General features: G+C 41.1%; 4 protein-coding genes and 1 long non-coding RNA gene across 5 annotated transcripts; 4 read left to right on the forward strand and 1 right to left on the reverse strand.

Moving 5' to 3' along the window:
• Positions 1-171: 171 nt before the first annotated feature.
• On the forward strand, positions 172-3657 carry LOC131302285 (probable mitochondrial saccharopine dehydrogenase-like oxidoreductase At5g39410). The gene is made up of 2 exons (XM_058328840.1): positions 172-972; positions 2788-3657. Exons 1-2 carry the CDS (start codon positions 298-300, stop codon positions 3478-3480), a joined length of 1368 nt encoding a protein of 455 aa, XP_058184823.1. The 5' UTR covers positions 172-297; the 3' UTR covers positions 3481-3657.
• Positions 1969-2254, reverse strand: LOC131302326 (uncharacterized). Its single transcript, XR_009191698.1, has 2 exons — positions 2146-2254; positions 1969-2061 (listed from the first exon to the last, which is right to left on the reverse strand). It is a non-coding gene; the product is annotated as an uncharacterized LOC131302326 (long non-coding RNA).
• An 833-nt stretch (positions 3658-4490) lies between the features above and the next one.
• LOC131302764 (UDP-glycosyltransferase 708G1-like) lies at positions 4491-5141 on the forward strand. Its single transcript, XM_058329567.1, has one exon. It carries the CDS (start codon positions 4491-4493, stop codon positions 5139-5141), a length of 651 nt encoding a protein of 216 aa, XP_058185550.1.
• A 142-nt stretch (positions 5142-5283) lies between these two features.
• LOC131302309 (UDP-glycosyltransferase 13-like) lies at positions 5284-6449 on the forward strand. The gene has a single exon (XM_058328870.1). The coding sequence runs from the start codon at positions 5284-5286 to the stop codon at positions 5911-5913; it is 630 nt and encodes a 209-aa protein (XP_058184853.1). The 3' UTR covers positions 5914-6449.
• Positions 6450-8861: 2412 nt separating this feature from the next.
• On the forward strand, positions 8862-10283 carry LOC131302765 (UDP-glycosyltransferase 708G1-like). Its single transcript, XM_058329568.1, has one exon. The coding sequence runs from the start codon at positions 8862-8864 to the stop codon at positions 10281-10283; it is 1422 nt and encodes a 473-aa protein (XP_058185551.1).
• Positions 10284-11848: the final 1565 nt, after the last annotated feature.

Genomic DNA, 11848 nt, shown 5'->3' on the forward strand with positions numbered 1-11848 from the left:
AACTGATTTTTTACAAGGACCTTAAACAAAATATATTGAACAAAATGAGCGGCTCCGATTATCTTTGTTGGATCCGAGACGGGCCCAAACGCGCGCTGTACGCGCTGTCCGTAAAATCTGATGTACCAGTAGCAAGGTCCTTAAATTTAACTGTCGAAAACCCCTCGAGAGGTGCACGGGTTTTTGGCACAAGAAATCCCGTCGCTGGGACATCATCTTCCTCAACTTCTACTTTCACTCCCACCAAAAACCCATTCTCAACCCACCATACCACCTTCTCTCTCCTTCACAAAAACCATGGAAGAACCCTCAAATCCCGACTCAAAGTACGACCTGATAATCCTCGGCGCCTCCGGCTTCACCGGCAAATACGTCCTCCGCGAAGCCCTCAAATTCCTCAACACCACCGCCCCTTCCTCCCCTATCCAAACCCTAGCACTAGCCGGCCGAAACCCCAACAAACTCCTCCAAACCCTGGCCTGGGCCTCCCACCCCAATCCACCCCCGCCCATCCCCATCCTCACCGCCGACACCTCCTCCCCTCCCTCCCTCTCCCGCCTCGCCGCCCGAACCCGCCTCGTCCTTAACTGTGTCGGCCCCTTCCGCCTCCACGGCGCCCCCGTGGTCGCCGCATGCGTCGAATCGAGCTGCGATTATCTGGACATATGTGGGGAACCGGAGTTTATGGAGAGGATGGAGGCAGAATACCACGAGAAGGCGGTGGAGAGGGGTGGTTTGATCATTTCGGCTTGCGGGTTCGATTCGGTCCCGGCGGAATTGGGGGTGATGTTCAATTCTAGGCAGTGGGTGGCGGCGGGTGTGCCGAACCGGATCGAGGCGTATCTGAGTCTGGAATCGAATAAGAGGGTGGTGGGGAACTTCGGGACGTTTGAATCGGCGGTTTTGGGGGTGGCCAATGCGGATAAGTTGCAGGAGTTGAGGCGGTCCAGGCCCCGGCGAGCTCGGCCTGTGGTAAGATGAATTTTATCTATCTAGCTTTTTCATCTATGTATGACTCTCTTTTGTTAATCATAGAATTTGAGAGGTTTCGGATATGGGTGGGCCAGGTATTAGCAATGGTGTTCTTGTTACCAAAGTTGTCAATCCCATACGGCAAGCGAACCATTTTTTCTATTGGGATGGTATGTGGTGTGTATCTCGGTACCGTTCCAAATTGACCGCAACATATATTTTATATACTTTTAATATATTTACGAACCATTTTTTCTATTGGGATGGTATGTGGTGTGTATCTCGGTACCGTTCCAAATTGACCGCAACATATATTTTATATACTTTTAATATATTTACGAATAACAACGGGTAGTGATAAAGCCAAAATCGTTTTATATTTACGAATAACAATGGGTAGTGATAAAGCCAAAATTGTTTTTGTTAGTGCCAAAACTCCGGTGCATAGAAGTCTTGTACATTGGAAATGGTACAAGTCTTTTGTGCACTAGAGTTTTGGCGCCGACAAAAACGGTTTTGGCATTATCATTTCCCATAACAAAAACACTTATATATAATGGGATGGATGGAGGGGAAAAAATAATGATCCGTTTATATAAATGTTTTTTTTTTATATATATAAACTGTAGCGTTAAATCCAAAACGGTACCGGTAATTCTGACGGTATCGGTACGTCCCACACTAGCAACAAAATGGTATGCTGTCCGCCTGTCCGGTACAAGATTGATAATTTTGATTTCTACAGTAGCAAATTGTTAGAGGTTCAAATCTGAGCGCAAATATTCCTCAGAATACTGGAGAGGTGAGGATGATCAATGATTAGAGAAGAGAAATAGAGTGATCTAGAGGGGTGAAGGAGAAAGCAAGATATACAGGAGAAACTAGGCCTTTTTGAGAGGAATAGAATATTTTTTCTATAGAAATCAATGCCAACAGAGTTTCTATCTCTAAGATCTTATCACTGATGAATCTGAAAGGATTATCTCACATTAATAGGCATCCTGGGCTAGTACTCGGGTACCATGTAGTCCAATAAAATCTCGACACGTGTCCCTTTTTGTACTGCCCGGCCAAAATGAACCTATTAACCTTATGCAAACCGTAATGCAGTATAAAGCCTATGCTACCCTTGCAATGAATAAGATGAAACGTGAAATAAACCCTAGCTTTCACATCTTCTGTTTTAGCAATTCATGAGCATAACTGATCCGTATTCTGTCTTTTGATTTGTTCTTACTTCTTACCATCCCATAAAGAAGTTGTTCTTACTTCATATGATCGCCGAAAGAATTTGTTTGCATGTGGTATGAGTTATGACTCAATCAAATAACCTTTTCAGTGTTGTTTGAGGCCAATATTTTCCAACCTAAAAAGCTACCTTCACTAACCTAATTGAAGTTGGAACTTTATACTTCCTAAACTGTCTTGGCCACTTTAATGTATGCGCTTCTTGGAATCTGGATCACTCTATGCACTTCAACGTTTTTTTTCATTGTTCTCATGGAACTGAAATCACGCTTGGAGTAATATAAGTTTTCATGAAGCTGTATCGTTCAACATCTCATTTCTGGAGCTTTGTTATTGAAGTTTGCCTGCCGCTTTGACGGTTGGTGGTGGCCATTGGTGGAGGAGATTTTGAATTTGTATTTTTGCTGTTAGTTTGTTATTAACATCGAACTTCTGTGAATCATGTTGAACCTGCCATTTTATTTTTCATGTTCTTTTCTTTCATAGTTAAGCTAATTATACTATGTTGTGTTGCTCTGTGAAAATAGGGCCTTATACGTGATGTAAGATCTGTCCCTTAATTTGCAGATTCCTGGTCCCTCCCCTCCCAAAGGACCAACAATAGAACATGAGAAAAAGATTGGCGTTTGGGCCGTGAAACTACCATCAGCAGATTCCATTGTTGTTCGAAGGACTCTTTCAACTCTGCAAGAAAACCCCCATGGCCTTCCTGGGGTTAATGAGAGTCCTGAACAGATTAAGAAGAGGGAAACCTTTTGGTCGACTGTGAAACCAGCTCACTTTGGAGTGAAGATAGCCTCTAAATCCCTGTTTAGCATCCTTCGTCTTATCACTGTGGGGATTTTCATTGGCCTCTTGGGTAAATTTGCTTTTGGGAGGAGGCTTCTCTTACAATTCCCCTCAGTCTTCAGCCTTGGTTGGTTCAGGAAGAATGGTCCAACTGAGGATGAGGTGAGAAGTGCTTCTTTTAAGATGTGGTTTGTTGGAACAGGATTTAGCGACAGCACCCTTGTCGCACAGGGAAACAAGAAGCCCAATATGGAAATAATAACGAGAGTAACGGGTCCGGAGATTGGGTATTTGACCACTCCGATAATTCTGATTCAGTGCGCTCTTATCGTGCTAAGTCAACGCAATAACTTGCCAAAAGGAGGGGTTTATACTCCTGGGATTGTATTTGGACCGATGGATCTCCAAAAACGACTCCAAGAGAATGGAATATCTTTTGATGTGATCTCAAAGAGTACTCTCTCAAACTAAAAGGTAACTATCTCTGCGATCAATAAAACAGAACTTTGAACGTTTTCTTCACCCAGCAGTGGCATGGAATAAATTGGTAGTTCTGTAGTTCTGTATTGTGTTAATTTCCTTGTATGTTTGGCGTGTAGGGGTTTTGCCTTCAATGGAAATGAGCATGTGGTTTTTAGGGTCGTAAAAGATTTCACGAATTTCTGCATCTTTGATGTCCTTGTTTAAAACTTGGTTGCTCATCATTGTTTGAATTTTTTTTACCTCACTGTGTTTCTACAAGCACAAAAGGGCTACTTGTTGAAACACAAAATACTACTTTGATACGAGAATCTATTCCTTCATATACTTTGGTATTCCAAGGTAAACAGAGACTGATCAACAAACTGAGGAGACGAAAGACTTGTGGAAAACTGTAAAACTTTTCCACTTACAAATTTCTATTAGTATCCAACGCGCTTACCACGTTTGGGAAGTTCATTGCACGCCTGAGTTAAGCCCTTAGATATCACTCGGTGTCTGGTGTTTGTACTCGGGAGGTTCACGGAGAAGGGTCCCCACGGAGGATGGGGTGAGAAATACTTCCTTCAATGTATGATTTATGACACAGCCGTAGCAGGTTTATAGGTTAGCAGAGTTGGATATGGATATCATAAATGATAGTGAGGGGTCCAGATGTTGATTGCTCCACCCACAGGAAAAATTTGCGGTGAACAAGATTGTTTGGACCACCACTTTGCGATGCCAGGACGACTAATTACGCTCCAATAACACCAGAGGTAATGTAAGATTATATTTCCTTGACACCTATTTCATCAATGGACCCAAGCAACCTACCAGAGGATGGGATGCATTTACGCATTCGTGAGGTGTGTCTTGGAGAGAAGATTATTTTTCCTTAACATCTTCAAATGCAAAACCCGCTTGAAAGTTGAAGCAGAGTAAAGGGTACAGCTCTAGACATCGTCGACTAGCTTAGGCGTACCTCGACTGATCCTCAAACCAAAAATTCTTCCCCTTGCATGGCAAACTCCGACAATCACAGGACGCTGCCGCACATCGCTCTCTTACCCAGCGCGGGCATGGGCCACCTCATGCCCTTCCTCCGCCTTGCGGCCCTCCTCTCCTCCCACAACTGCACCATAACCCTCATCACCCCCACCCCCACTGTCTCCGCTGCCGAATCCACCCACCTCACCACCTTCTTCTCCAGCCACCCGCACATCCGCCGCCTCCACTTCCCCATCCCGCCATTCGATTCCTCCTCCACGCCCATCAACACCGATAACCCTTTCTTCATCTGCTGGTCTCAAATCAGCCAGTCCCTGCCCCTCCTCTCCCCTCTCCTCTCCTCTCTCTCTCCTCCCCTCTCCGTCGTCCTCTCCGACTTCGCTGCCTCAATGAGCTTCAGCCAACTTGCTGACCATCTCTCCATCCCTTACTACGTCGTTTTCTGCTCCTCTGCCAGATTTCTCTCCCTCTTTGCCTCCCTCCCTTCCTTAAATCTTGGTGGGATTGAGGATTATGTCGAAATCCCAGATTTACCCCCACTGCCTAAATCAAGCTTGCCTCCCCCTTTATTCAACCCAAATCATTTCTTCACGTGGTCTGCAATATCGAATATTAATTCAATCTTTCCCCAAAGCCAAAGGAATGTTTTTAAATACCTTTGAGGAATTCGAATCCGAGGCAATCACAGCACTCAACAATGCAAGAGTGTTAAGCATGAAACTACCACATGTTATTCCAATTGGCCCACTTGAGCCATTTAACGTTGAAAATGGCGAAAAATCGGAATAGGGTAGCGATTATCCGATGTGGTTGGACGGCCAAAGTGATGGATCTGTGCTTTATGTTAGTTTTGGGAGTAGAACGGCCATGTCAAAGGAACAAATAAGGGAGATTGGAGATGGGTTGGAGAGAAGTGGGTGTGCTTTCTTCTGGGTGTTAAAAGGCAGCAAAGTGGACAAGGAAGATAAAGTGGGGATAGAAGAATTACTAGGCGAAGGGTTCATGGAGAGAACGAAAAGCAGGGGAGTTGCGGTGAAAGGATGGGTGGAACAGGAAGAGATTTTATCACACCCCGCGATCGGAGGGTTTCTGAGTCATTGCGGATGGAACTCGGTGATGGAAGCGGCTCGACACGGGGTACCGGTGTTGGCGTGGCCTTTACACGGTGACCAAAAGGTGAATGCGGAGGCGGTGGAGAAGGCAGGGTTGGGGATGTGGGTGAGGGAGTGGGGATGGGGCGGGGAGAGGTTAGTGAGAGGAGAAGAGGTTGGAGACAAGGTTAGAGAGATGATGAGTGATGAGAAGTTGAGGAGGAGAGGTAGGGAGATCGGGGAAGAGGCTCGGAAGGCATGGGAGGGCAGTGGCAGCTCTCAGAAGGCTCTAATGGAAGCCATTGATGAATTGAAGCACAGAAATTTGGCAGCTATTTTTTGAGTGGGTGTTGGTTGAATGTTGCTCATTCTGCTAGGTATGGAAGCCAAATATTACTACAAACTCTAGGATTAACAATTTTTTTCCCCAATTTATCTGTGTTGGCTTCCCAATAAGCGAAAGCAGAAGCTACGGAAAACAAGTTTGATCGAATTATGAAAATAAAAAGAAAGTTAAAAAGCTCTTACGTCGTACCAAATACGCCAAATTAGTTTGAAAGTTGTATTGTCACCTTCTTTTCCTTGGTCATTTTGTGCTTTCATGTGTGCTTTCACTTTTCAGGTATAATTTTTGAAGGCATTTTATTGGGTTTCCATGGCAATTTTCTTTTTCTTTAAAATGGACTTTGATAGAGACAATAGCAAAAACAAAAAAGAAAAAAAATAAGAAAAAGGAAAAAATAAGAAGAGACAATAGCAACAAATATGAGTTCAAGTTGCATGAACTCCTACACTTGTTACAACCAATTGCAGGTGTAGGGCCACATCAGTTGTTCTAAATTTGACCCAAATCCTCCATAGAAAATTGGAGAAAACAATCAAACATGGAAGAGATGTGCAAGAAAGGAAGCGTAAAACACAAGTTGATTTCTTGTTGTGATACTTGCGTGCATCCCAAAATCAATTGGTAATAAGTGGAGAGATCCTTTGTGTTATTTAGTGAGTATTTCCTAAGCAATGTGAAACTATATTTTCTTAGCACCCCCTTCACGTGCAGTTGGGTTTGAGGTCTGTTACGTGTAACATCTTTTTTAAGTCTATCAACGTGCAGCTTTTTTGCTGATCTGTCATTGGGTGGTGTGGATTGTGAATCTAAAAAATCAGAGATGGAATGGGCCCCGCTTTGATATCATGTGAAAATTTTACATCTATCTAAAAACTAATTGACAATGAGTGAAGAAGTCTCTCATATTATTTTAAGTAATCACTAGTGATGTGAGATTATATTTCTTTAAAGTCTGTTTCATTAGTGAACCCCAGTGGGCAGGGATGGAGCCAGGGAGGGGCCAGTAAGGGCGGTCGCTCCTGTAAGAAGAAAAAAAAACACTCCTATTATATGTAAACAAAAAAAAAATCTTATGAAAGTATATAGGCTTGCCCTGTGTAGAATTTTGAAAAAAAAAAAATAATTGTAACCATTGAACTACGAGGATACCAACATTAATTACTAAAGCCTAAGGACTAAAATATAACAAAAAAATAAAACTATAGGGTTAATATTGTGAATATTCAAGTAATAAACTTCCACCTTTCGTTAGATGAGTTTAGTGTTTTACAGTTTTATTTCTTTTTGCCTTAAGATCTCAATGGCATACCAAATCCCCTCTCTCTCTCTCTCTCTCTCTCTCTCTCTCTCTCTGTGTCGGCACAAACATCCCTATTTGTTAAGACTTCAAAGGCAATTTCGAGAAAATAGAGTCAGAGGAGAAAAGATTTTGGAAACCCTTAAATAGTTTTGGTGAAATTTAAGTTGTAGGTATGTCTTTCCCCAATTGCTGTTTTAGACTTCTCCTAATTCTTTGTTTTTTGACAGGTAAAATCAAGTAACATGAAAGCCCATGTACCGAATTCGTCCAGTTGTGATGAATGAAAAAAGAAGAAGATGAACAATAAAGAAAAATAAGACACATACATCAAGATCGATCTCATTAGTTAAACCGATTTATGTATTTATGTTATTTTGAGTTTTAATGTATTTACGTGATTATGCATGTGTATTTATATTTTTTCTCGCATGTACGATCGTCTCTGTGTGGTGAAATTCTTGGCTCCGTCCCTGCACATGGGGTGTGTCTCTTGGAGATAGGGTGTTTATTTATTTATTTATTTATTTATGGTGAGGAGTGTTCCGCTATCTTACTCAAACCTAGACTAATTTCCTCCTGGGTCCGATTAAAGACAGACCATTCATGTCGGGACTAGAGAATTGGCAAAAATCTTCGACATGACCCCAACAATCAAGCACTGATCAATTATAGAGAAGCAAATACACCAACCAATCGAACTAACCTTGACCTGTCTTAGAGATGAGTTATACCATGGGTTGATTGGTTTTTTAAGGCAGAGAAGGCAGAAGATTGCGGGTGTCGTAACTCGTGGTGCATATTGAATGAGGGAGAGAGGGAGGGGTCAGCCCACAATTCTATAAATATATAGACACAGTACACACAGATAAAAAATTAAACATAGCATGGGGTGCAAGGGAGTATTAAATATGCGCCAAACGAACCAAGTTGTTCGAGTTTTTGTTCATGTTCGTTCGTTAAATGATTTGTTTTATATACAAAGTTTGAACATTTTTTTAAAGCTCGTTAAGATTTAAAGCCAAATTTAAACAAGCTATTAATCGGCTCATTTGATTTTTTCAGTCGGTTCGGATTTTCCGGTATTCACCCTAGCTTACCGGCATTGTTACTACCAATAACGTTGAATAAAACTCCATTGTCTTAGAAGCTTTTACTCCTATATTTCCTTTCAAAACAGTTACTACTCCTATATTATTATATTAAAATAAAGTAGTAGTCCATAGGTGTTTAAAATTGGGAAAAATAAAAAAACCTACAGATTGAAACTTCAAATTTTGGTACCTAATTAGTTAGGCAGACCTAATCCTAGATTTCACGTGCCATTACCTACGCAAATAAAACAAGATTGAGCGAATATTATAATTCAACCTATTATTATAAAAAGATATACATTATATATAAGCAATAATAAGTACCCGAATAATTACCCCGAAAATGTCCTGTAAAGATAAACCATCATTATTTTAAGAACACACTCCACAATATTAGTTTATTAATCTCCAATCACCAGGGGTGTACATAAACCCATCTTCAAATGCAAAACCTGCTTGAAAGTTGAAACAGAGTAAAGGGTACAGCTCTAGACATCGTCGACTAGCTCAGGCATACTTTGACTGATCCTCGAACCAAAAATTCTTCCTCTCGCATGGCAAACTCCGACAATCACAGGACGCCGCCGCACATCGCTCTCTTACCCAGCGCGGGCATGGGCCACCTCATGCCCTTCCTCCGCCTCGCCGCCGTCCTCTCCTCCCACAACTGCACCATAACCCTCATCACCCCCACCCCCACTGTCTCCGCTGCCGAATCCACCCACCTCACCACCTTCTTCTCCAACCACCCCCACATCCACCGCCTCCACTTCCCCATCCCGCCATTCGATTCCTCTTCCACGCCCATCAACACCGATGACCCTTTCTTCATCCGCTGGTACCAAATCAGCCAGTCCCTGCCCCTCCTCTCCCCTCTCCTCTCCTCTCTCTCTCCTCCCCTCTCCGTCGTCCTCTCCGACTTCGCTGCCTCAATGAGCTTCAGCCAACTTGCTGACCACCTCTCCATCACTTACTACGTCGTTTTCACCTCCTCCGCCAGAGTTCTCTCCCTCTTTGCCTCCCTCCCTTCCTTAAATCTTGGTGCGATTGAGGATTATGTCGAAATCCAAGATTTACCTCCACTGCCTAAATCAAGCTTGCCTCCACCTTTCTTCAACCCAAAACATTTCTTCACGTCCTTTGCGTTATCGAATGTTCAATCTTTGCCCAAAGCCAAAGGAATGTTTCTAAACACATTTGAGGAATTTGAAATGGAGACAATTACAGCACTCAACAATGGGAGAGTATTAAGTACTATGAAACTACCACATGTTATTCCCATTGGCCCACTTGAGCCTTTTAACGTCAAAAGTGGCAAAAAATCGGAGAAGGGTAGTGATTATCTGGTATGGTTGGACGACCAAAGTGATGGATCTGTGGTTTATGTCAGTTTTGGGAGTAGAACGGCCATGTCAAAAGAACAGATAAGAGAGATTGGAAATGGACTGGAGAGAAGTGGGTGTGCTTTCTTTTGGGTTTTAAAAGGCAGCAAGGTTGACAAGGAAGATAAAGTGGAGATAGAAGAATTACTAGGCGAGGGGTTCACGGAGAGAACGAAAAGCAGGGGAGTTGCGGTGAAAGGATGGGTGGAGCAGGAGGAGATTTTATCGCACCCCGCGATCGGAGGGTTTGTGAGTCACTGCGGGTGGAACTCGGTGATGGAGGCGGCTCGGCACGGGGTGCCGGTGCTGGCTTGGCCGATACATGGCGACCAGAAGGTGAATGCGGAGGTGGCGGAGACGGCGGGGTTGGGGGTGTGGGTGAGGGAGTGGGGGTGGGGTGGGGAGAGGTTAGTGAGAGGCGAAGAGGTTGAAGACAAGGTTAGAGAGATGATGAGCGACGAGAAGTTGAGGAGGAAAGGTAAGGAGATCAGGGAAGAGGCTCGGAAGGCGTGGGATCAAAGTGGCAGCTCTCAAAAATCTTTGATGGAATTCATTGATGAATTGAAGCACACAAATTTGGCAATTATTTCTTAATGGGTGCTGGGGGTTGAAGCCAATATTACTTAAGAATTCTTTGATTAACAAAATTTTCCCAAATTTTTATGTTGTTTTTTTCAATACCGAAAATCATAAGCTATGATAAACAAGTTAGATCGAATTCGGGTAAGAAAAAGAAAGTTAAAAACATAATTTAGTTTGAAATTTGTATTGGTGCCTTCTTTTCTTTGGCCGTTTCTTGCTTTCATGTGTGCTTTCACTTTTCAAGTAGTATAATTTTATGAAGGCATTTTATTGGGTTTCCATGGAATATCTCTTTTTCTTTAAAATGGCTTTGGCAGAGACAATAGCAAATACTCTGAGTTCAATTTGCATGAATTCCATACACTTCTTGTTACAAGCAATTTGAATGAAGTAGGTTGGTACTTGGTCACGTAATTCTCATACAATCCGCTCGTGCTCTCAATTCTCACTTTTTCGAATTTTAATAATACTAGTTTGATAATTTTTTGAAAGATGACTTCACACTCGTTTTCACGCATGCGTGCACGTTATGTGAAATGAAGTTTTCCAGAAGAAGCCATTCGCTTTTTCGGGATTTTTTTTGTCTTTATTCAATATTTTTTTTATTTTTGTTAGTTTTATTTGTAAATTATTGATTTGTCTCGATTAGAGAAATAAAAAAAATTATAACTGATGCCCAATATTTTTCGCAATAATCTAGGTTTTGTAAAAAAAATTGTTTGTCAGTAATAATGTTATATTTTTCCTATTCCTCCAGTCAACTGAGACAAATTAATAACCCGTAAAATTTGACGCAAAAAAGTTTGAATAACAAGAAGGGAAAATTTCAAAAAAACCCCTGAACTTTCTGATAACTTGCAAAAAAACACTTGGACTTTCACTATTAACAAAAAAACACCTAAACTTAGTATTCCGTTAGCAATTAAACCCCTGCCGTCCAATTCCGTCAATTTGTAATGGATGGAGCTAATAGAAGGCGTTAACTTTTTATTTTTTTTTACTTTTTACATTCAAAAATTACTTTTAACTCTTTCTTTTTTTTATTGGTAAATAAATATGCAATAAAGTTCTTTTTTTTTTTCTTACTATTTATCAAAAATTACTTTAACTCTATTTTTTACTATTTACAAAAATAACTTTAACCACCATCTTTTTTATTACTTTCAAATTTTACCTTTTCCCTTCTTTCTCTCTCTCTCTCCCTCTTTTTTTTTTTTAGAACTTTAACCCCACTCCACCAATCAACTGCCAAAGCTCTAGCTCTAATTTCAGAAATTCGAAATTACTCTTTTTTTTAGCATTCTTGTTTTTTATATTTTTTACTTCCAAAATTACTTTTAACTCTTTATTTTTAGTGGTAAATAAATATGAAATAAAGTTTTTTTTCTTACAATTTATCAAAAATTACTTTAACTCTAATCTTTACTATTTATAATAATAACTTTAACCCATTTTTACTATTTATTGCATATTTATTTATGACTAAAAAAAGAATGAGTTAAAAGTAATTTTTGGAAGTAAAAGTAGTAAAAAAAAGAAAAGGTTACAAAGAAGAGGTTAAAAGAACTTTTGAATTT

The sequence above is a fragment of the Rhododendron vialii genome, chromosome 10a (genome assembly GCF_030253575.1).
Source record: "Rhododendron vialii isolate Sample 1 chromosome 10a, ASM3025357v1".
Classification (NCBI taxonomy): Eukaryota; Viridiplantae; Streptophyta; class Magnoliopsida; order Ericales; family Ericaceae; genus Rhododendron; species Rhododendron vialii.